This window comes from Cynocephalus volans, chromosome 5 (genome assembly GCF_027409185.1).
Source record: "Cynocephalus volans isolate mCynVol1 chromosome 5, mCynVol1.pri, whole genome shotgun sequence".
NCBI classification, from domain to species: domain Eukaryota; kingdom Metazoa; phylum Chordata; class Mammalia; order Dermoptera; family Cynocephalidae; genus Cynocephalus; species Cynocephalus volans.
The window spans coordinates 98,832,579-98,859,021 of record NC_084464.1 but is presented as its reverse complement, the minus strand read 5'-3'; the positions used below and the strand labels follow the sequence as shown (position 1 = coordinate 98,859,021).

General features: G+C 32.7%; 1 protein-coding gene across 3 annotated transcripts in view; it reads right to left on the bottom strand.

Moving 5' to 3' along the window:
- Positions 1-22,792, bottom strand: part of MANEA (mannosidase endo-alpha) — a 29,331-nt gene extending 6,539 nt beyond the window's left edge. Inside the window, exons 1-4 of one of the 3 annotated variants that reach the window (XM_063097560.1) lie at positions 22,748-22,788; positions 22,152-22,422; positions 14,163-14,744; positions 1,638-1,747 (exon numbers count right to left, since the gene is read on the bottom strand). In XM_063097560.1, the coding sequence (XP_062953630.1) occupies positions 1,638-1,747; positions 14,163-14,706 (654 nt within the window). In that variant the 5' untranslated portion in view covers positions 14,707-14,744; positions 22,152-22,422; positions 22,748-22,788. Of the gene's footprint in view, positions 1-1,637; positions 1,748-14,162; positions 14,745-22,151; positions 22,615-22,747 lie in introns of those variants that run through there. The other 2 variants (XM_063097561.1, XM_063097558.1) reach the window with 2 other exon arrangements.
- Positions 22,793-26,443: the final 3,651 nt, after the last annotated feature.

The following is a 26,443-nucleotide window of genomic DNA, read 5'->3' as shown; positions in this document are numbered from 1 at the left end:
GCTGTTTTCAATGTATGTTTCCCATTATCTTCTGTAATATAGGAACCCTACTGAATTGTATATATTTTTTGTTCCAGACATCTTACTGAACTTGTTATTTCTAATAGTTTTTAAATAATTTTCCTGGGTTTTGTAGGTATTTGCCATTTGAAGTGGATAATCATTTTATTTAGAACTTTTTCCTTTTGGAATTATTTAGTCAAACTAAGTAAGAATCAACTGTTTCTTGAAGGTTGAATAGAACTAACAAGTAAATATGGTGCTTTGGGGAAGACATTTGTTCAACTGTCTTTTAAATTTTTTCTAGCATAATTGATTAATTTATATTTTTTAAACCTCTCTCTGCACACAAAAATTAACTTTCTTTTGTATTTTACTAGAAAACTACCATTTCTTACAAATTTCAAGTATGCTGATACAAAATCTAAAACAATTTTTTGTTCCTATAGGTATATTTCCTTTTAATTTTTGATATTGTTTTCTCCATATTTTTTCATTTTCCGTTTCATCAGTGGTTTGCCTTCTTTGATCTTTCCCAAAAATGAAAAAAAAAAAAAAAAATCATGGTTAATTTATTCAGGCTACTGATTTTGAAGGTTTTGAATTCTATTTAATTAATTTCTTACTTCATCCTTATTAGCTCTTTCTTCTACTTTATTTTATTATCCATATCTCATTACATATTGTTATATCATCATAAATTTCAGTTTTGACTTTTTCTTTAAAACAAGTGCTATTTTTCATTATAATATCATAAATAAATTTTTAAATAATTTAATATTTTTTCAGTGGTTTACCCCTAAATATTAACTTTCAGTTGTATGAAATATGGTCAGGGAATGCAGACTCTATAGCTATAATTTTGTAATTTATTAAGATTAATGTTGCTACCTTCTACAGGACTGATTTTTACAAGTATCCTTGGATTTTAAAAATGATGCTTATTTTCTTGCTATTCAGTATAAAATTGTTCTTGTACTGTTATTTAAATCATTTTAATTATCACTCCTATATGTTTCCATGATTCATTAATTTCTTAAAGAAATATATAAAACCTTATACAGTCAGAATTTTTCCCTTTTATAAACGCCTTAATACCTGGGTAGGATATACTTGATCTTACAGTTGTCTTCAGAATTTCACCTGCATTCCATATGTACATAGGTGTGTGTATATGCATGTTAAGTAAGGTTTAAATGAAAAGCAAATTTTGAAAAATATTTGAGCAACAGTTTATTTTCTAGCTACTTTATAAGTACATAAAGCCACATGGTTGACAACACTGGTTTTTAGTAGTCTTTGATATCAAAGACATTTAGACATATAAGTCTTCATTAATTTACGTATTATCTTCACAAAAAATCTTTTCAATTCTCTCTATTTTTCTGTTAAAACAGCAATAAATACATTAATATAAAACTGTTAGAAAAATAGCAAGGTATCTCTAAAATATTTTAATTTAGATAAGGTTTAGAAATCATTAAATTACACAAATTTTCTTTATGAAATAAATATAGTATTATTAAAAATCCTCCATTATTTTCACATCACATTTTTAATTAAAATGGCCACTCCAAACATTGTTATTACTATCCTCTTGTTCAAAAGAATTATAGGATAGCTTGAAAATAAAATACCTTCAGATTATATTTATGAGCCTTATCCAAAATAGTCGGTACCAAGTCATCACTAGGTTCTCCATTCTCATCATTTGAATCAGGTGGGTACCAAGATAGGGCTAGTACACCTAATAGAGAAGACCAAAAAGAAAAGAAAATAATAAAGACAGGAACATGAATGACTACAGGTATTCTAAAAAGGGCAGAATGAGTGCCAAATAGTTTAGCATAAAAAATAAAACATATTCACAAAAAGCTGTTTTGTTACTTTCCTTCAGAGTATATATGGTTATTTATGAACTCTCTGGCAGGCATAAACATCTTTTTTTTTTATAAATTAAGATTTTACTTTTTAGAGTAAAGTTTAGCTTTATAGAAAAATGACACAGAAAGTACAGAGTGCTTATATAGTCCTACCTCCTACTCCTCCCCCCCACAAAGTTTCCCCTATTATTAACATCTTGCATTAGTGTAGTACATTTGTTACAATTGACGAACCAATATCGATAGATTATTATTCAAGTCCATCATTTACATTAGGGTTCTCCCTCTGTGCTGCACAGTTCCATGGGTTTTGACAAATGCAGAATGTCATATGTCCACCATTACAATATAAGAGAGACTACTTTTACTGCTCTATAAACCCCCTGTGCACCACCTATTCATCCCTCCTCCCTTTCCCTCTCTCCTCTGGTAATAACTGACCTTTTTACTGTGTCTATAATTTTGCCTTTTCCAGAATGTCATATAACTAGAATCATAAAGTATGTAGAGTTTTCCTGACTCGCTTCATTCACTTAGCAATTGGTGTTTTAGGTTTTTCAAGTCTTTTTATGGCATGATAGATAATTTATTTTTATTGCTGCATAATATCCCACTGTATGGATATTTATCCATTTCCCTATTGAAGGACATCTTGGGTTGCTTCCAATATTTGGCAATTATGAATAAATCTACAAACATTTATGTGTTTGTTTTTGTGTAGATCAATATCTTTTAACAGAAGATTTAAATGAAATAAAATAATTATATTTCCCATCTGTAGTACCTACTTACTTTTGGACTGATAAATTACAAAATAAGTGTTAGAAATATAAGTCTGCACAGGAATCACTAAACTGAGAGATATCATTTAAGATGAACTAATTCAAAGCATCATTACATATATAAAGAAAAGGGAAACAATTAGAAAGATGGCAGTAATTTCTAAATCAATCAACAGACTCTTTAAGCAGGGAGAGAAATAACAATGATACCAAAAGAGAAGCATGTGGAATTTAGGATAAAAGGATTTAGAAACTGCCAGATAACTAAATTTTACAACTTAAATTTTGTGGTAGCCACCCTATATACAGAGAAGTCCCATCAAGAGGAACAAAACAGGACTTTCATTAACACTAACAGGAAAAAAAAAGATGTCCATGTCCCATATCCACTCTGAAAATAAGAACAGAAACAACACGAGAGACAGAAAAAGGAATCTATAATATATAAGGCTTCAGGGAAGCTCTGGCCAGCCAAGAAGGGAGTTATAATCTAGAGAAGAATTTTGGTGGAAAGGTGTCTGGAGACAACTGATCAGACATTCAAGCTGCCTACTAGCCTGGCTTATAAGAATACCACCAAGGAAAAGAGAGTGACAATAAAACCTTCCTCAATATGGGACCTATGAAAAAATTTATTTTATGAAAAAATTAATGGGGAAAAAGAACATGAGAAAAAATAATAAAGAAAGAAAATACAACAGAAAGATTATGCCTTGAAGCATGTGAAAATTATGAGCAAAGCATTCTTCCGTGAAATTAAAAACAAAACAAGATTCCTGTTTCCAATAACAGTGGTCCACTTTCTAATAACAGCTGGTCCAAATAGTAAACCAACACTACTCATAAAAGAAATCAAAATTATTAAGTAAAACATAGGGAACAAAAAATTTCTTAAAGCCAAAGAGCTAAAGAGAGTAAGGAATTACCTGGCCAAATTGAAGGGAAAATGGGAAGCCAGAGAGATAAGTGAGCAAGGAAGTCAATTTGCCCAAAGCGTAATTGACAGGAGTACACCAGCTCTCAAAACCAGTGCATTATATCCCAGGTTTACAATGCTTGTGCAGTCCTCTAGCTTTATACTTAATTTATGGTAAACCAGGACTGGTATTCTCAACAGTCACCAGGCAGAAGCAAAAGCAAATCCTCTCTGGAGGAAGGCATCTTCTTTCTGGGCCTCAAATTATTTGCAAAAACTATTTTTTTAAAAGAACAATGAAGAGTATAGAATCAAAGACAACCAAGAACACAGGAAACAAAGCACCATGTACAACAATCAGTAGAAACAAAAGACAACAGAAATGAACCTACCAAAAAACTTTCGATATTACCATTACACACATTTTAAAACAATTACCTTTGTCCTTTTCCTAATTCACCTACTATTCTGTCATCTATTTTGTGAAGCAGGGTGGTATACTGAATAAGCATGGGCTTTGAACATGTATTCAAATTATTAGCTATATGAACTAAGAGCAAGTTAACTTCTCCTGGCTACTGGGGCTTATCACAAAAACACAGATCATTCTTACCTTACAGGATATATTTTAAGTACACACATAAAATTCCAATATGTAGACTACACCTAGACTACAGTGTTCAAAAAATGTTGGTTCCTTTTTCTACTACATTCTCTGTGCCCTCTCTCTCCAACCGCATCCCCTTCCTAACACACACAAACACACATTTTTTTGCATCTTAATATTATGGTCTCCATTCTACCTCTTTCTCACTCTTTTTTTCCAGCTTCATTCCACTCTAGTCCTATGCTGTCCAACATGATACCCACTAGTTATATAAACTAAAATTAAATCGATCTAAAAATATTGTGCTTCACTCAACTAGTTACATTTCAAGTGTTTAATAAATACATATGGCTACTATTATCTTCTGTATTGGACAGCATGGATATAGAACATTTTCATCATCACAGAAAGTTCTACTAGACAGCATTGTCAGATTATTCTAATTCTCCTAACACACTAAACACCTTATTCTTATCTAGTGACTTCTTGTACTCTTGTACTTTCTGCTGGTATACTCTAAGGCTTACAGGAGGATCATGTTCTGTGTTCTCTCTTACCCTGTTATATTGTTTCAGCTTGTTCACTGCCTGAATTATGACTTCCACATATTTAATTCTATCACCATACTGTGCTACCCAGTCCAATTTATCTTTGTGTAGTGTCTTTTGGAATGAATGTGGCACTCATCAGCTCTGAATACATAATGGCCTGGGAACTGAGCCAGTGATGGTCCTACTCCCGAGAGAGGGCAATGGATCCTTTCTAGTAACCAGAAAGGTTTCCCTAAAATTAGCCAATTTATCATTTCTAAGTAAGATCTGTTACTCTGTATTTCTATCATTCCAATTGCTTAGTGAACTAGGATACTCTTTGAAGTCCATTCTTGGAAATGTTCCATATCACTTATCACAGGCCCTTCAATATAATTGATACCCAGTAATTTTGCGGTTAATTGAAATGATCCATCTAAATTGGATAACAGTTAAGAAAATAAGGTATGAAATTAGATACGTCTGGAGAATCAAGTCCCAATTCTGTCATTTAATAGGTATCTTTAGGTGAATTATTTTACTTAAGTTTCCATACCCATAAAATGGGATTAAGTTCAGTTTACTATCCAAAAGTCTGTTTTACAAAGTATAAATGAGAGAATGCATTACACAGAATCAGAGCCCCAAAAGTTATTGCAAATAACATTTAATAGGAATAATATAGTATAATAACAAATAAATTTGGATACCTTTAACCTTGCAGAGCTTGTGATGCACTCTCTTACATGTAGAAAACTTAGTGCTTCTTTTGTAATGGATTGAATTATGTCTCCCCAAAACTCACTGAAGTTTGAATTTTGTCCCCCAAATATTATTTATTAGAAACCTAGCCCCCACTGTGACTGTTAAAAAGGTGGGAAATCCTATTATGGTAATTGAAAGGTGGAGCCTTGAAGAGGTGATTGGATTATAGGATCACACCCTAGTGAATGGATTAAAAATGGTGGTCAGGGGCATGGTTCTGAGGGCTTTAAAAGAGGAGATAGGAGAGTCTCTCTCTCTCTCTGCTCCCTCTGCTTCCACCATCTTGCAATGTGAGACCCCTGGGTCACTGTTGCTACCACCAGATGGACTTTGGACTTCCCAGCCTCAGAAACTGTAAGCAATAAATTTCATTTTCTTTATAAATCACCCAGTTTCAGGTATTTTGTTCTAAGCAACATAACGGACTAATACAACCTCGAACATTCTTTCAAACTAAAGATTTAACAGAAAGAAAGGCAAGCCTATTTCCAGAAATAAACACTGTTATCACCATCCTACTCAGCATGACACACTTTCAACAAAAAATTACAAGAAATTTAAAAATCCTTTAAAGAATTTCTTGCTTTAAAAAAGCAAGAAAAACAATGTATTGCCAGGAGACAAAGCAATGAATAGTACCATGCTCACATATGAAACAGATGTTGAAATCATTAAAGAGAGAATTTAAAAATACTATGATTAATATGTTAAAGGATCGAATGGGAAAGGAAGCCAACATGCAAGATCTGGTGGAAAATGTCAGCAGAGAGATGAAAACTGTAAAAAAGAAATGCCAGGAATGAAAAACATATTAAAAGGGATGAATAATGCTTTCAATAGGCTCATCAATAGACTCAACAGAGCTGAAGAAAGAATCAGAAAACTTCATAGCAAGTCAAAAGAAATTACTCTAAATGAAACATAATAAGAAAAAATATTGGAGGATAAACACAGAACAATGCATCCAGAAGTTGTGAAATAAATAACAAAGTTCTAGTACACATGCAATCGAAAACCCAGAAGAAGTGGAAAGTTTTTTGAAGAAATAATCACTAATAATTTTATAAAATTAATGACAGACACAAAGCAACAGATTCAAGAAGCACAGAGAATACCAAGAAGGATAAATACCAAAAATCAACAAGAATAACAACTAAGCATATCATTTTCAAATTGTTTAAAACCAAAAACAAAGATAAAATTTGAATGCAGACAGAAAAGAAGATAGACACACAGGAAAATGAGGTTATGAAAAGACTTTTTAAAAATTACAGCAGACTTATTATTAGAAAGCATAGAAGACAAAAGACAATGGAGTAACACTTTTTAAAGTTCCGAAGAAAACAAATAAATCCAAAAGCCTGCTCACTGAGAATTCTATAGCAGATGGAACAACATTCAAAATAAAGGACACAAACAAAACTTGAAAGAACCCATTGCAAGCAGACCAGGACTACAAGAAATGTTAAAAGAAACTATCAAGATGGAATGAATATGATATCAGTCATACATGTGGGTGTGCACTGAAAAATAGGAAACACTAGAAATAAACATAAAGTTTTCCTACTTTTAATAACTATAAAAGACAAATGATTGTTGAAAGCAGGAAACTATGGCCCATGGACCATGCCTTGCCCTCTGCAGGCCAACTCATCTACATCTTTTTTTACATACTTTTACATACATGGCCACTTTCACACTATAATGGCAGAGTTAAGTGGTTGCAAAGAGAGAGAGAGTAACCTGCAGTATCAGCTGGTCCTTTACAGAGAATGTTTGCTGACCTCTGGTCTACAGCAACAATAGTAGTATTATATAGTGTCTTATCTGATGTAAGAATTATGACAACAATGACAAAAAGTATGGGAGGGCGAAATTGGGAATATCAATGGTGAGCCCCTTACATTACACATGAAGTGTATATATCATCTGCATGTAGACTCTGATTATAAAAGGTACATTTGGTAAACTCTAGGTTAATAACTAAAAAATAAAGAAAAAAGAAAAAGTTATAAATAATAAGCAAATAGTGGAAATTAAATGGAATCATTACAGGTGTTTAATTCAAGAGAAGAGAGAAAAAAAGAAAACAGAATAAATGAAAGAAATATAAAACTGCTAATAAGATGGTAGATTTTAATCAATCCAACCATATGAATAATCATATTAAGTGCCAATAGTCTAATCACACCAATTAAAAGACATAATTTTCAGATTGGATTTAAAAAAGACCCAACCAAATGCTGTGTACTAACCAAAGAAAGCTAAAGTAGTTATATTAATGCCAAAGTACACTTCTAAACAAAGAATATTACCAGCAATAAAGAGGGACATTTCATAATAATGAAGAACTCATTATATAAAAAGACATACCAATCCTAAATATTTATGTACCTAATAAAAGAGCTTCAAAAGATATAGGGCAAAACCTGACAGACCTAAAAGGGAGATATAAATTCACAATTATACTTGGACTCTTCAACACATTCCTTCACTGAAAATTGATAGAACAAGTAGACAGGAAATCTTCAGGGATTCGGAGGACTTGAATAATACCACCAAGAACTTGAACTAACTCACACTTATTAGATATTCTATTCAACTATAGCAGAATACACATTCTTTTCCAGAGAAAAATCAATGAAACCAAATGTTGATTCATTGAAAGGATCAATAATATTAATAAACCTCTAGACAAACTGACCAAGGACAAAAGAGAAAAGAAACAAATTACTAAAAACAGGAATGAGAGAGGCAACATCTACGTAGACTCCATCTACTTTAAAAACACAATAAAAAAAATACAAACAACTCTTCATCCATAAATCTGATGAATTAGATGAAATTCTTTAAAAGATACAAACTACTGAAACTCACTCAACAAGAAATAGATAACTTGAATAGTGATATATTTATTAATTAAATTGAATTTGTAGTTAAAAAATGATGAAAACACCAGGTCCAGACAGTTTTACTTGTAAACCCTATCAAACATGTCGAAGGAAATAATACCAACTCTGCACAATCTCTTCTAGAAAACAGAAGAGGGAAGACTTTTCAACAAATTTTATGAGACCAGCACTATTCTAATAAAATCAGACAAAGCCATTTCAAGAAAAGAAAAATAAAATTACATACCAGTACTCCATATGAACACAGTCACAAACAAAAATCCTTTAAAAAGATTAGCAAATAGAATTTAACAATCTATAAACAGGATAATAAATCATAACCAAGTGAGGTTTATTCCAGGCATATAAGGCTGAGGTTCAGCATTTGAAAATCAATGCATGTATGTCACCATCTTAAAGACTAAAGGGGGGAGAAGATCATGTCAATAGATGCAGAAAAAAGCATATGATAAAATTCAACATGATAAAGCTTTCAACATTAGGAACAGAAGTAAATTTCTTTGATTTGACAAATGACATTTACAAAAACCCTACAGGTAAAATAACACTTGATACTGAAAGACTGCTTTTCTCCTAAGATCCAAAATAAGTCAAAAATATCCTATCTCACCCTTATTAACATAATGCTGGAAGTCCTAGACAATAAAATAAGGCAAGAAAAAGAAACAAAGGTATACACTGGGGGGGGAAAGACATAAAACTGCTTCTACTTGCATTTGATTGTATATATAGACACAGAATCCACAAGAATGCTCCTAGAGCTAATAAATAAGTTTATCAAAATCACAAGATACAAGATCAATATTTTTTTTAAAAAACTGTATTTCTATATACCAGTGATGGGCAAAAAAAATAAAATAAAATAAAATAAAAAATTTAAAAATAGCACTATTTATAACAATACCTCCCAGAAAACAAAACAAAACAGAATTTAGGTTTAAATGTAACAAAATAGGTGCAGGATCTTTCACCTGGAAATTACAAAAATCTAAAGAAAGAAAAAAAATTAAAAGCCCTATGTAAACGAAAAGATACATCATGCTCATGGAATAGAAGATTCAATTTGTTATTGTTCAATATTGTTAATTCAATTCAATAGTGTTAATATGTTGACTTTCCCCCAAATGATCTATAGGAACAATTCAATCCCAATCAAAATTTCACCAGGATATTCCATATATATGAAGCAGTTGATTCTAAAATTAATAAGAATAGGCAAAGGACCTGTTATAAAGCTATAGTAATCAAGACAGGGTCGTATTGGAGAAAAGATAGACAAATATGATCAACGAATCAGAATAGAGAGTCCTGAAATAAATCCAAACAAATAGGGTTATCTGATTTTTGATAAAAGTAGAAGACCAAGTTAAAGGAGATAGGATAGTCTTCTCAATAAAAGAAGTTGGAAAAACTGGATGCCCAACTGAAGACTTATTAGAAAAATATGCCCATTTTCCAGGGATAAAAACTATTTACCACAGTCTCTACTGGCCTACCCAAGATGAAATGTTTTCAATGAAAAATGATGAGGCATATGAGAAAGCAGGAGAAAAAAACAACACACTGCCAAGAGATAAAACAACCAACAGGAAGTTGTATGGAATATCACCACTCTGCAATCATAGATGTATATTTAAACTTAATGCAAGCAAAGCTATTCTGAAAGGAAAATTTATTACATCACGTTAGATGTTAACAGCCACAGTTAAACTTCAAAAATCAAATTCACCTTATTGTAACTTCTATTTCTCCTACTTTTAAGTACAAATGTTAAAGGCAGGTATATTAGTCCATTTCTATTGCTTATAACAGAACACATAGAACTGGGTGATTTGTAAGAAAACAACATTTATTGCTTAAGTTTCAGATGCTGGGAAGTCCAAAGTCCAGGACACACATCTGGTGAGGGATTTCTTTGGTGGTGGCTTTACTGCAATGCAGGGGTCTCACATGGCAGAAAGTGGTGGAGCAGAGAGAGACTCTCATGTGCTCTCCTTTTAGAGCCCTCAGAAACATGCCCTTGACCACCATTATTAATACATTCACTATGGCATGGTCCTACAATCTAATCACCTCTTCAAGATCCCACCTTTCAAGTACCATAATAGGATTTTCCGCCCTCAGCAGTTACAATCAGGATTAAACTTCATTGAGGTTAGGGGAGCATCCAATCTACAGCAGCAGGAGACACAGAAAAAAGAATTGTGACCTTACAAAAACATATATTTCCTGCTTTCAGAAAATGTTATAATGTCGATTTCCATCTAGTGTTTCTCATGCTCTAAAGATGAAAAAAAGGGAAAGACTAGGGGATGTGACTTATTCATCTTTATGTCCCCATAATCTAGCACACAGTTGGGACATAGTGGAAACTCAATAAATATTTAGTGCTAAACAGAAGGAAAGAGAAGATAATTTTAAAGACAAAGGGAATTATGTTTTGCTAAGTGTCATAATTTTATATTGTTGACATAACAATTACCACAAGTTTAGTTGCTTAAAACAACATAAATTTACTCTCTTATAGTTTTGTAGGTCAGAAGCATGACATGGGTCTTGATGGGCTAAGATCAAGGTGTTGGACTGGACTATATTCCTTTCTGCAGGCTATAGGGAAGAATCCATTTCCATGTCATTTTAGCTTGTAGAGGCCACCACATTCTTTGGTGAATGAGTCCCTTATCCCATCTTCAAAGGTAGCAACAATGTCCATTTCACATCACATCCTTCTGACTCTCTCTTTTTCCCTTTCTACTTTTGAAAACCCATGTAATTAAATTAGGTTGACCCCAATAATACAGGATAATGCCATCTCAAGGTCAGCTGATTAACAAACCTTTTGCATCTGCAACTCTAATTCTCTTTTGTCAAGTAAAATAACATTTCAGAGATTCTGGGGAATGGGATGTGAACATTTTGGACACCATTCTTTTGACTATACCATTAAAGCTTTAGAAAAATGTATAAAAAAATAAAAAGGTATCCATCTGTTATCTTTAGAATTTTAAGATATCAATACAAGAGACAGAATTTACAAATATGATATGTGATCCTTTTCTTAAAAGACTTGAAAAGGATACATATCTATCACATGCTATTACAATGTATCTAATACATTATAACACTATAGTTGGATTTTAAACATAACATTAATACTTCATTTCAATTTTATCATTCTTAACAACAACAAAAACGTTGGACCATTAGGATTTATACATGCAGCACTTCTAATTGTAAAAGCAGAAAATCAACTTGTACTCTGTGATATAAAACAGTATAATTACTTCACACAGCAACTCAATTTAAGATTTAAAAAAGGCCATTTATATTAAAGAAAAAATATAAATGTTAAATATGTAGTCAAAGCATACTCAACCATATAGCAATTTAAATAGACTTCATTCACTATCTTCTTTAATTCAAAAAATGCCAGAGCTAGCATATCAGCTTCATGGATTAAAACAGTGTCTTGTATCACTATACTTACAGTCAAATTATTTTTTAGCTAATAATAAGTATAATTCAATATTTAACTGATTAAGAAATAATTTCTTAATTTATAGACTGATTATAATGTCACTTTTATTACTATCATGTGTTTTTTCTTTTTATTTTGCTCAGCAGAAAATCCATCAAAAAGGAAAATATCTGCATCGAGAGTGAAATTGTTGATTAAAATAAAACTGTATTATTACCAATATTTAGAAATAACTAATGTTCATATACATAATATAGTAGTAAAATATATATGGGTAAAAAGGTCTTTATAACCTTTAGAGAGGTACAAGACTAAATGTGAACTGAAACTTTTCTTTCTAATCACAATCAAACTATACCATACACAGTATGACACTTATATATTATATATTTATATGTAATATTTACATACATTTATTTTTAAATGACATATAATTATGTGTGTATATATTATATATTTTATATATTTATATGTTATTTATATATTTATATAAATATAATAATTATATTTAAAAGGGAAAAAACTCATTATTTACAGTTCAATTTGTATAAAGAAAATTAAAACTTCTAAGAAAAACTGTTTTCTGTCAATCAAGCATAGCTTTTCTAGCCACAACAAAGCAGTCTTGAATAACAAGACTTGAATGTAATATACAATGTTGTAAAAAAAAATAGGAAAAAAATCACTTCAAATGGTTTTCCCTCAAAAGAAAATTAGTAAATAGGGACAAATATACACATACATACTCATGACACAGAAGTCAGTGCTACCTAAACTTACCAAGCTTATGGAATGTAGAAACTAGAACTCTAAGTATATACTAGAAAGTTAGATTTTATAAATAGTTGAAAAAACAAAAGTAGTAGTCCACAGAAGAAAACAAGTCATCCTGCACTTATTTGACATAGATTCAAAAAATTCCACATTGTTTGCTGATGAAAGAGCTTTGTGTTTCTATATATGCCTATCAGTTACTTAGTGAGTTCATGCCTTTATGTGGAGCTGGAAAGATGTGAGAACACCCAATTTCTTCATCTTGCCCTACAGTTAGGGGCACTAACAAGGCAAGACTAAAACAAGAAGGTTTCACAAAGGATATAATAACAAACTGAAAAATTTTTAGACACCAAATTATATTTTTTTATGTAGACAGCTTTCGGGATAATATGACTCTATCTAACTCTGTGTAACTGGAAAGCCAGAAGGAAAGAGAAGAGAGAGTTGAGGGGATGTAGGAAGAACAAAAAAAAAAAACAACAACAAATGACTTCTCATTAGTTAAGTTAAAGGTGCCTATTGTAAATTTTAGAGCAATTACAAAATAAGTAAAATAAAGGAGTATTCATAATAAGCCAGAAGAGAATTTAAATTAAAATAATAAAAATATTCAATATAAGAGAAGGCAGAAAAAGATGGGAAAAAAGGAACATAGATGGGACATATGGAAAACAATGAGCAACATGGAACATTTAAAAACATATCACTATTACAATAAATACAAATAAAATAAACACAGAAATTAAAAGAGGCTTTCAGACTAGTTTTAAAAAAACAGAAAAAGAAGACCAAATTATATGCTACATGCCTAGAATTTGAAACAGCCCAAATGTCCATCAACATGGTGAATGCAGAAGCAAATTTGTTATGATTGTATAATGCAACACTACTCAGTAACAAAAATGACTAAGCTATTGATATAATTAACAACGTGGGTAGATATCAAAATATTGCACTGAGCAAAATAAGACACATACACACAAATGCTGGATGACTCTACTTTCATAAAGTAATAGAATACTCACAACTACTCTACAGTGAGAGAAATCAGATCTACAGTTTTGTGGGGCTATGCAGGGGTATGGGGCTAAATAAGGGAACCATGAAAAATTTTTTTTGGGGGGGTTATAGAAATATTTTACTTCTTGATAGGGATGGTATTTAAACATCTGCATACCTCTGAGATACATCATTGAGCTATATATTTAAATTGGGAGAATCTATTGTATATTGTGTAAATGATAATAAAATTAAGAAAGAAAATTACAAATTAATAGAAATAGTATATCCAGAAATGCTCCAAAATTTAGAAATTAAACAACATACATTAAAGGCAGTGTTAAAAAGTGGTTGCCTAAATGTTTAAGAACATATATACAGTTTAATTTGAAGGTATAAGTTTAACAATATAATAAAAATGTGAAGACTAATTAGTAATTTATTCCTCCACAAAAAATTACTGATAGGCACATATACATACATACACATACATACGTGAAATAAAATAATTACCAATTGAAGCTGAGCGCATTTGTCTCATGTGAGTTTCTATGACGGAAGGATCCCGAGAGCTGTAACTTCCTAACTCAGGATAAAAGCTGGAGCCAATGTCATCTGGAGGGTTGTGTCTCCCTTGTGGATAATTCTTGGCTATTCTAGAGTCCCAGTGCTCCAAGATTGGATGATTCCAATGTATGTATTTACCATCAAATTGTGGATTTCCATACCAACTATAATAAAATACATGTAAATAATAATTCAGAGGTGGAAGTTCTTCCAGGTTAAGTTCAGAGGCTTTTGAAGGTTTCATAGTGATTTCAACGCTTTTTAGATTCTTGGTGTTTGTTTCACTGTTGATTCTGTCATTCTTTTGGAAATCAAATTTTTTCCCCAAATGAATAGTTCGTTGATGAAGTTCTGGAAGAAGGTCAAGTCCAAAAGGAGCTGCAAAAGTAGCTGTATTTGGTCGCAGCATTTTTAAACCCATCATCATAGAAAAAATAAAAAGAATAAAAAGTGACAAAATGATGCAAGTCCTTCTCCGAAACTTTGCCATGATGACATACTTTAAACTCCCAAATAGCGAATGTTTTGCTGCAATTTATTGAAAAAAGATATTAGTAAGTGGTATCAACAATATTTTCCAATATATTCAAAATGAAAACCAAAATCTGTAAAGTTCATTACACTGAAAGTTAAGAAAGTGCATTCTGATATTAATTATATCATCCAATATTGATGTCTGTAAAAGAATTTATATATGCCTAGACTAAATGACAGTAATGATTTGGAAATATCACCATTTACATGCCAATTACATTTAATCAGATAAATACTTTAGGAATTTTATTTATGAAAATGAAATAGATTTTTCACCATTTGGATACATTATGTGTATAATGAATATAGAGAGGGAATATTCTATATAGATGGACTAAATTTTTCAAAACCTAAGTGTAAATTTTTAAAAATCATAGTTAATAAAAGGAAATACTTATGAGCATATTAAAAGCCTAGTCATTAAATAGGTTTTCAAAAACTTTTTTTTTTTTAACTAAAATAATTTCGCAGGAAGGGAGTAATCACACACCTTAAATGACATTTTGAAATGGAATAGAATCAGACAAAAATATTTAAATTACAGTAAAGAGAAAGAATAATCACAAGTTAGATATTCCCAATTTTGAAAAACTTCATTAATTTATAACTTTGAAAATTTAGTGAACAAAGGTTATAAACATTATCACTTCTAAAATGATATGGTATGTCGTTTTATGTTTTAATAAGTGTGTGTACACACATTGTGTGTGCATATATGAGTACATTTGTATAGGTACATATACATCCTAAGAATAAAATATTTGTCTTTTTTATATACTAATTTCTTATTAGAAAGGTATTTGGTGGAAAGCTTACAATGACTGCTTTATATAATATGACTTTCTATGATACACAATGTTGTTGTTATTCTACAGAATTAAGTTAAAATAAACCAACCTTGATAGAAAAGACAAATAAGTAAAACCTCCTCAAACCGCTACTTTTATTATGTGTACATGCAAGAAATACTATAATCAGGCATATTCCTTTTTGAGCTAAAATCACAGAGATTATTTCAAGATCAACCCTACCTGCGAAATGCATTAAACCTAAAATAATAATATAAAATACATGTCTAATTTAAAACGTATAAATATTCAAAAAGAAAATTGCCAGCTTAAAAGCCCTGTTCCACCTCTTGCGTCCCCTCTCAATCACCAGCCCTGCTCCTTCTTGCCCAAGGGCAAAGGCCTGTCTTTTGTGTTTACCATTATCTCACTTTTCTTTACAGTTTTCCCACTGCATAAGCATACCTAACTAATATTACTTTTATTTTGCTTGTTTCAAAACTTAATATTGCATTTCAAAAAGTTCATGTAAAGATTCTTATTATATTTAAATTCTATTTTTTCTTAAAAAAAATAAATTCTATTTTTTCAAGTACATTTTGAAGTACCCTCATATATATACATGCAAATACTATGTATATGTGTGTATGTACCTGTATGTACATGTACATAGTATGTGAGCATACACACACACACACACACACACATACTTCCCTGACACTTTACCTGGTGTCCTAACTCTTCCCCATTCCTGCATTCTATCACATCGGTTCCCTTTTTTCTCTAATAAAAAGCTATGAAAATGGACTTTTAGCAAAGTAATTGGTAGATGCGTCTTTGGATTTTGTTTTAATAATTACATTAATTCAATGGGTTGGTAAAAATCCTTTAATGTCAAATATTCTTTTTCCTCAACTTTGAAAATAAGATTATCAAAGTTAACATTTTCTCTTGTTCCCAAAATTCTAATTTAGACGCAAACACACACAATAAAGCTTTTAATATTTTACTACGTTAATAGTATGGCTGCATGGATACACTGACCACATCAACAAGCTTGACTCATTAAAGTATGCTATGTAATCAACTGACAAAATACGGCATAAGCTAAAACAAGTAGTAGACAGTCGACTTTAAGATGAGAAACAGCTGAATCCTTATTCCTCTTCAAGGAACAAACAAAATTTTATTTGCTTGGAGTATCCAAAAAATCTAGGAAAAAAAAGTAAAAGTTGTGTAACTCAGTTCAATTGAGCAAACATATTATGTAAAAAACACATACTAGGTGTCACATGAAATAAACTGGCAAGACATAGTTCTTGTTTTTGAGCTACTTGAGAGGAAGAGAAGAACAAAAGAACTATGAAACAGACAGAAATCAATTAACAAAATGACAGTATTAAGTCCTTCCCTATCAATAATTACTGAAAATATAAACAGACTAAACTCTCCAATCAAAAGGCAAAGAGTAGCTGAATGGATAAAAAACAAGACCCAATTATATGCCATCTACAACAGATTCACTTTAGATTTAAGGATACACATCAGCTGAAAATGAAGGGATGGAAAATGATATTTCATAAAAATGGCAACCAAAAGAGAACAAGGGTGGCTATACTTCTAATAGACAAAATAAACTTTAAGTCAAAAACTGTCACAATACACAAGAAGAAGAAGTTCACTACATAAGAATAAAAGGTATCAATTCAACAAGACATAAAAATTATAAATATATATGCACCCAACATCACAGCACCTAAACATATAAAGCAAACCCTGACAAATCTGAAAATAGAAATAGCAATAAAATAATCATAAAGGACTTCAACATCCTGCTTTTAATAACACAATTTATGAATTCATACCAATATTTCTAAAAATGTCAAAATAAATAAATGGAATAAAAAACACTCTTTCCTATATTTATTAATATGAAATAAATATAAATGGAGTAATGGATTTAGACTATCACTATCTGGCCAAAATACTACGGTCTGAATATGTCCCCTAAAATACATGTGTTGGAAACTTAATCCTCAGTGCAACAGTTTAGGGAGGAGGGGTCTACTGGGAGGTGTTTAAGTCATGAAAGCCTGCCCTCATGAATGGATTAATGCCACTATAAAAAGACCTTGTGGGAATGGGCTACCTCTCGTCTGCTCTTCCACCATGTGAAGATTCAGTGTTCCTACCCTCCAGAGGACCCAGCATCGAGATACCATCTTGGAAGCAGAGAGCAGTACTCACCAGCCAAACTTGCCAGTGCCGTGATCTTGTACTTCCTGACCTCCAAGACTGTGAGAAATAAATCTCTGTTCTTTATAAATTACCCAGTCTCAGGCATTTTGTTTTAACAGCACAAAATGAAGTAAGACACAGAATAATAATTTTTCAGGCAATGTTTATCAATGGATACTAAATGAAAGAGTAAAAGTTTGATGAGAAACAAAATATCTACATATTGGCAAAGTGTTTCTCCAGAAGATATGTAACTAATTACAAAGGGAAACATAATAACAGTGAAGAACCTACCAAACACCAATTTAAACAAGTGGTCAGTTAATTATGGATAAATAGATATGACTATTAGTCTCTAGGGAAGATGCACTAAAATGGATACAAAATCACTGCTGTGGTATTTACTCCTGTAAAAAATTAATCCAGATCTAATTATGAGGAAACATCAGATAATATATTAAAGAGAAGATACAAAAACATACGTATTTATACACACACACATCTATATACATATACACACATATATACATATACACACACATTATATAGAATGAGCACAGTGCAACACATAAGTGTGTGAGTGACAGTGTGTGTATAAGCAAATGTGATATAATATTAACATTTGGTGAATATGCAGAAAAAAATACACAGAAATTGTTGAATTGTTTGTACTATTTTGCAACTTTTCTGTAAGTCTAAAATTATTTGAAAATTTTTAAAAAAAAGAATCCCACCAGCAAAGCACATCTTTTAAGGTGATACCTGCTTACTCCTGGGAAGGGCCAACTCATACAGTCCTTCAAGGTCTGCACTGTACAACTCTAGGGAGTGAAATTTCCATGTGTGGAATGTGGTAGCCCTGTTGCTCTATATACCCATTTTGGCCTGCCTCTATAATTTGTTGTCCTGAACTTTACAAGTTATTAAAATAACAACAAATCCATCCCTTGCGTAAAGAAAGTGAGAATTTTGACAAGACATGAAGTAGAAAAAAAAATCGAATTAATATGATCTTAAACACATATAATAGTTACGTCTAGGTGAGAAAACAGTGATATTTTCTTATTCTGGCTTCTAAATTTAGAACATAATACTTCATGAGAAAGAAAATTTTGGGGTAAGTATAAGAAAATAATTGATGGTAATGAAATGAAGAGTCACAAGGAATGGGAGAAATAACTGATGGATTTAGAAATTAATGAGACTGATTTCTGAGATGTTGACATGAGCTGAGTGGTGAAAGGCACGGAAGAGTCAAGATATATCATGGAAAGAATATTGATCTTGAAGTCTGAAGATGTAGGTTCAAATCAGCCATGCTGACTGAGTTGTGTGATACTGGGTAAGTCACTTAGAGCATAATATCTGTTTTGTCTTCTGACAAAGTTGTTCTATGAATCATGCAAAATAATGTTTGTGAAAGAAAATTTGAAAGAGCAATGTATTAATCAAATAATAAATACTAACTGGATAAGAATAAATAAAAAGTGAAGAAATATAGGAAACAATTCAAATTTTTATACTTGTTAGATTCATTTTCCAGATCTACACATGAATACAAAACACAAAATGTCCATTCATAGAAGCTGCCTTTTTTTCGCCCTTCTTGCTTGTAAATGTGATGTCTTAGGCAGGTCCCTCTCTCTTTGCTTTTTACATTACTTAATTCATTCACGTAAAATATTTATCATATCATTAAGATGACCCACCAGCTCCATATTTAGAGATGATTTACTGGCTCTATACTAACCTCCATTCCACAATTAACAATAAGCCATCTCAAACTAGAATAAAGGCAGCAGAACATTGTGATTAAAAGTATAGGCTCTGCAGTTTGAATGACTGAGTTCAAATTTCAGCTGTGCCATTTTCCAGTTATTTGACCTATAAAAGTGACCTGATTTTTCTATACTTTTTTTCCCTCATCTATAAAATGAGTTATTACCTCACTCATAGGATTTTTTGTGAGTATGAAATTAGTTAATATTCTGAGTAAAACTCTCAGAATCACCTCTGACTTAATGTAACACAAAACAAATATGAGCAATTTATTACGATGATTAGAATATTAAAGATGGGTGTCTGGCATGCAATTAAAAGCCAACATGTTTTATTCTCTCTCAATGCCTATTCTCTATATGACCAACTTTTTAAATACCAGTCATCTTTCCAGTCAAAGCTGGAATACTGCCTCCTTTTCTTGATATCTTTCCTAATGATTCCAGAGTGAAAAGTACTCACTCTCTCATATATTCTATTGTTACAGTATTTTCAACTTATTAAATTACATTTTTTACATTATATATTACATTATACTATTTATTTAACATGTTTTAGATCCCTTACTAGATTGCTCCTTATGGCCCAGAAATAGTCTTTATTTTTACACTCTAGTAGAGTACAACATATCTTATACATAGTCAATGATCACTAAGTGTTCAGCTTAAACAACTGAATTTCTGGCCCTTTTGTTTTTGACACTGGTATATATTTAGGCGGTATGTATACAAACAGATTCTGACTATATACACACTTGATACGTTTACAGTTTCTATTGAACGTATTATGTAGTTATAGAGTCTTACATACATAGAAATCCAGTAATTTTAAAAACCCATTTTTTTTTGTCTTTTTTTTTTTTTTTGTGACAGGTAAGGGGATCGCAACCCTTGGCGTAGTGTCCCCCGCACCGCGCTCAGTCAGCGAGCGCACCGGCCATCCCTATATAGGATCCGAACTCGCGGCGGGAGCACCGCTGAGCCCCCAGCGCCGCACTCTCCCGAGTGCGCCACGGGGTCGGCCCTAAAAAATCCATTTTAATAAAAATTATCATCTTCAAAATTGCAAAACCATGTTGGAGATACCTAAAATGTCTGATGATCCTGCAGGAAATAGGCAGGGACTACTTATTTAGCTTGAATAAAGGAAAGAAGTTTCAGAAGTCACCTGAGAGAAAAAAAATTACAAGTTAATTGCAGATCTATAGGTTCCCAAAGTGGGAACCTACTCAAGGTATTGGATATTGAAAATCTGTTTTCTCTTCAAAGGGCAGTTTACATTATTCAGAAGTTATACTGTTGTTTCTATTTCTGAGTTTTGTGTTTTTAATCTTTTGATATGACAGTTGACTTTCAGATCTAGTGAGGTCTAATAAAAAATTATTAGATATATCCAGCTAGATAAGAGACCCAACAGATCCAGAAGCAGTGTGATATTATCATTTCAAAAAGTATTTGCTGTTATCATGTAACTCAGAGAAGCTGAAAAGATTTCAACTTTTAGTTATTATTACCATTTTAGTTACACGGACTTCTGGTGCTTTTCCTTTTTCTGAAATTTTTATTTATTTATATTTTTTCTAATTTTATTCTGTTTGAAACCACTGGAGATAAATTTAATTAACACTAGAAGACACATCTGGAACTTTCAAAATCAGTTTCTGTACCAAGGCCCAGGTCATTTTTATTGTAAACACTTGTACACTTTGGTTAACAGAAATTCAGGTAGGCAAAACCGGATCCTTCCATTTTAACCTTCATAGCAACCTACGAAGTAGAATTTTTTAACAACATTTTACAGATGATGAAAGTGAGCAGTTGGTAACGTTTTCAACGTCTCAGGGCTAGCAAATGGCTAAGGAAACTGTAAGAAGTTAAGCAACTACCAAGGATCAGAGCAAGTCTGGCTCTAGGACTGAAGCTCTTGCCTCTATGCCATTCTGCCTTCTTACAAGGTATTAAACAAAGCAAGTTTAGAGAACATAACAGTCATTTTGTGAAATGGATGAAAGCTGCTGACATGTGTTCACGTTTTCATTTAAAGATTAAGGACTTAGAAAACAATGATTAACTGTTACCGACTCCATAATCTATAGACCAAAGTTAATTTGAAGACAGTTAATTTTATTTTCCGATCATACACTCACTATTCATCACAGGACTGACAGCAGCAGCTCTGTAAATGTTTTATGCTCAGAGCCTGAAAATCCACAAAACTCACAGTACTCCACAGTTTTTTTCAGGGTTTACACATAGCTCAGTTGAGTGGAGTCATATATTGTCATTAAAGTGATTTACAACCAACGTGACTACAATATCTAGATTGTATTTTGTATTTTTCTTTCCAACTACTGCCTAAGCACTTGAACGTGAATAACCCACTCCAGTCCCATTTACTTTTCTTAAGTTCATATAGTTAACACTATCCTCCCTTGTTCGTTTTTTAAAGAATTTCCACATTTTCCTCTAACACTTATCCGTAGGGTCTTGCAACAATAAAGTGAAACAAACTTATTCAAGTTCCTGTATGTACTCTTCAGTTGCTTCCCCGGAAAAAGAAAATAAACAAAAAAAATACTAGTCCTTTATAGCTGTACCTGAGACTTAGCAAAGGATAACGGTCCTCGATGACAGTGCCAAATAGATAACAGGTGAATGGAAAACTCATCTCGCCATCCTCGCCAACCTACTCGCTTCTCCAGACGCCCGAAGGCGCCCGGAGACCGGCGACAGCGACATTCCTGCCGCACCCGGAGCCCGGAAGGCCCCGATCCTTCCACTCTCCCAGTCGGCTCAAGGCCGAGACGTAGTTTGGGGATACAAGGACAGGGCGCTGCAAAGTCTTCCGTCTGTCCCGCAATGTCCCACCTGCTGGGCAGAAAAGAGAAACCGAGGAGACAGAAGGTTCCGCTCCAAAGAGGAGGCTGAGACGAGGCCGGTGGGGTCACGATAAAGCTGGTTAAAAGGCAATCAAACTACCGAAGACAATAACGGGGTGAGAGTGACAGGGTGGAACCAATGGGGGGGCCGGGGGCTCGCGGCTCCGCGCATCCCGCTGCCAACCCCGGGGCGCGGGTCAAAGGGCGCCGGCAGGGTAGCGGCGAGCAGATTGGCTCGTGGGCGGACGCGCAGGCGCCCGCTGTGGACCTCAGGCACCAAGCAGCCGTGTCTGCGAATTCTTATGGCTACTCACCAAGGCCTGCAAATCGGCCGCCGGTAGGGAGGGAGTCGGCCGGCAGAGGGGGTTGCAACGGGCAGTTGGGAGAAAACCTGCGGCCGCCTCGCCGCTACTTCAGCCAGTCCCGCCTCCCATAAGGCGCGCGCGGGGCGTTCCGGGCCCCCGAGGGGCGGAGCCAGTGGGCAGGGGCGGGGCTCTAGTTCCGCGCAGGTCCAGTAGTGTACGGACGAGAGGGGCCGGGTGAGAGAGGGGAGAGCATTTCTTGACAGCTAGGACAAGAGGAGAAAAGGGGCGGAGTGGGGTCAGGCAGGACTCCCTTCCTCACCCTTCTTAGAAACTGCCTTCTAAGCCTCAGCTGGGAAGCTCTAACAGAGTTTTGTTTTGTTTCGTTTCGTTTTATGATGAGAGGCGTTCAAAAGTTCCTTTTAACTCGCGTATACTGGTTGTTTTGAAACTTTTTAAGTTGAGGAATCATTTTTTTTTTTGTAAATGGAACTTGACGAAGGTGGACAAAGATGACCCTTTTAATTTGCAAACGTATAAAATCACATTTACACTGAAATTCTTAATAGAAACAATTAAGAATAAGGCAGGTGTGAAGAGTAAGAACTGTTAATAAGGTTACAGTTTGAAGGTTTCCAGCCTACATCAGCCTCAGAAGTCAAGAAAATTCTATATTTTGTTTTTGTTACATAGTAACAGGGAAATCCTGACTCACAGGCTAGAACTTCCTGATGTGAGCATTTTGTAACTCTCCTTAAAATTTCATAGGACTTTTAAAACGAATTTTAATTGTGAAATATACATATATGAATATATCCCATATGTGCACATTCTAAAAAAAAATAATAAACAATACCCAGGTACTCGCTACAGAGCTTAAAAAATAGAAAAATATCAGTATTTTTGAAGCCTTCCAGAAAGGCCTCTCCAAAAGCATCTCCTTCCTTCCCATCAGCATTATGCCGGAATTTATATTATTCATTACCTTGCATTTTTGAAAATAGTTATAGATGTACAATTCTCTATGAATATAGTTATCTTGGTTTTGTATTTTATATAAGTAAATCGAAAACCATACCCCCTCCCCCATATTTCTTTTTTTACTATACAATCCGGTTTTGAGATTCATATATACACAAATCCATTTCTCATCAACTAGTTTGGCACATCATTATCCATAACATCTGCTACCGTCAGACTTTAAAATTTCTGCCTGGCACTAGCGTCTGATTGCTCTTTTAATTTGCATTTTTTTCCCTTGCTAATAGAGGTGGGCATCTTTTTATATGCTGATGGCTATTACTGTTTCTGTGAAAAGCCTGTTCTCAATTTTGGCTCATTTTTATTGGATTGTTTGCTTCAAAGATTAATTTATAAATAATATTTATTTATATTGTTTAAATATTCTCTTGTCAGTTATAGGAGGGTACTTCAAAAAGCTGGTGAAAAAATAGAATTAAAAGATAATACTAATCTTTCTATGAACTTTTGGAAGTACCCTAGTATGTGTTGCAAATATCTTCTTTTAGTTTTGTAAATTGTCTTTTCAGTTTTTATGCTGTATTTGATGATCAAAAGCTTTATATTTTGTGTACTGCTTGTTGAATTTAGCAATATTTTACATTATAATTTTATGCTTTTTGCTTTCCTGCTTACAATATTATTCCCAACTTGGAATCATAAATCATTTTCTTTTACTTTCTTTTAAAAGCTTTAAAGTTTAATTATGAAATATTTTAGATACAGAGATGGACAAACACTAACATAATTAGCACCCATACAGTCAACTCTATGTATTCAAACATTTTGCAAGCCCCTCTATTTTATTATTCTTTTCTAAAAGTGCCTTAGTTATTCTTGGCTCTTCACTCTTTCACATAAATTTCAGGATAGCTTTTCAGCCAGCTTTTGATTTGATTTGAGAACTGAATTTATAGATTATTTTAGGGAAATGTCTTTTTATCCATGATCATGGTATATTTATCCTTTTATTCAGGTCTTTTATGTTCTGTAATACTTTGTAATTTCATTTATTAAATTTTTAAACATTATTTTATTATATAGGCTCCTAGATTTTATTGCTAAAATTAAAGATATATTTCTTTAAATTACATTTTTCTAGTGGATTATTAATGTTGTATAAAAAGGGCATCAATTTTTATATATTGGTCTTATCTCCAGAAGCTTTGCTAAATTTTGTGTTTGTTTGTTTCCTTTATTTCTTTGTTACATCTCTGGATGTTCTATACAGGTAATCATAGCATTTGTAATTAAGAATATTTGCTCCTTTTTTTTTCTCTTCTTAAACCATTTATTCATTTTTCTCTTATTTATTAGCAGGAACTCTAGTATGATGTTAACTAGAAGTAGTGTTAGCATTTTTCTAATTTCTCACTTTACTCCAATGCTACTAAAGTTTATCATGAAGTACAATGTTTACTGTGGGTTTTCGGTAGATTGTGGGTTTGTCAAGATTATTAAATGTCCTATTTCCAGCTGAATCTGAATGTTTTTTTTTTTTTTTTTTACCATGAGTAACTGTTTAATTAAATGTTTTCTGCACTTACTGAGATAAATTGCTTCTTATTCTAATATGTTTATAAGGGTTATTAATAGACTTTTTTGGTGTTGAATGAAAGGGAGGGGATTTCATTTTATAACTTTGTTAATACATGCCCATTTACTTAAAAACTGGGTACTTTATGACTGCCAGTGTAAACAAATTACAGTATGTAGATTCTCACTGCATCACCCTCTGTACCTGTCTGTACCTGTCAGATTTATTGTACAGTAGTATTTGTAAACTGTATTGGGATTATGGGTAGTGCCCCATCTTGTAACTCTGACTGCTGTGCTTTTCCCCTGCTACTGGCGAGGAATGTTGGGAGGCATTGGTAGAGACAATGTTGTCAATATTCTTTTTTCTTTCCATATCATTTTTTTTCCAAAGTGTTTTTATGTAGACTTTTTATCCCCCTACATCCCTGGAAGGAAAAAAAAAAACAATGTTTTGTTGTGATTATCACATATATAGCATTCTTACATGCAAAATCTTGTCTTTTTTCAAATATGAGATGGCCTTAATTACTGTCAAGTCCTATTTTCTATTTCTCATATGTATTTCTAATTAGTTAAATAGTTTCCTGAATGAAAACAATGTAGAATTTGGTGATTTATAAGTACAGATTGGAAAGTTCTCCAAGATAAATGAGTAAGTGATTAGTAAGTTAATACTTAAAGGAGAAGCCCATTTATATACATTTTAAATATATACATATATTTGTTATCATATAAAATGTCTGAAAAGATATATGAATTGTTACCTGTAGTGATTTAAGGGAAGGGGAATGAAGGAGGATATTCTGTTTTGCTCTTTGTAGTGTTTCTTTTCCTTCCTTCTTTCTTTTTTTTATTATCAGCACATATTTGTGTATTTTTTAAATTAAAAGTATAGCACTGGAGCAATATGCCATTTATCTAATAGATGGGTTCTTGGAAGGAAAAAGCTGTATGCAAATTGATTTTGTATAGTAAACAGACATTTTAAATGTGTTGCATCAAGGGTGATCAGTCATTGAGAGTACAAAGGAAAAAAAAAAAATCCAAAACGGAAAGAATGGAGAAAAAAAAATCTCACAGATTTTTCTCCTCGAATTCTTATCACAAATGATTCTAACACAGTAAACAAGTAGTAGACTTTGGTTTCTC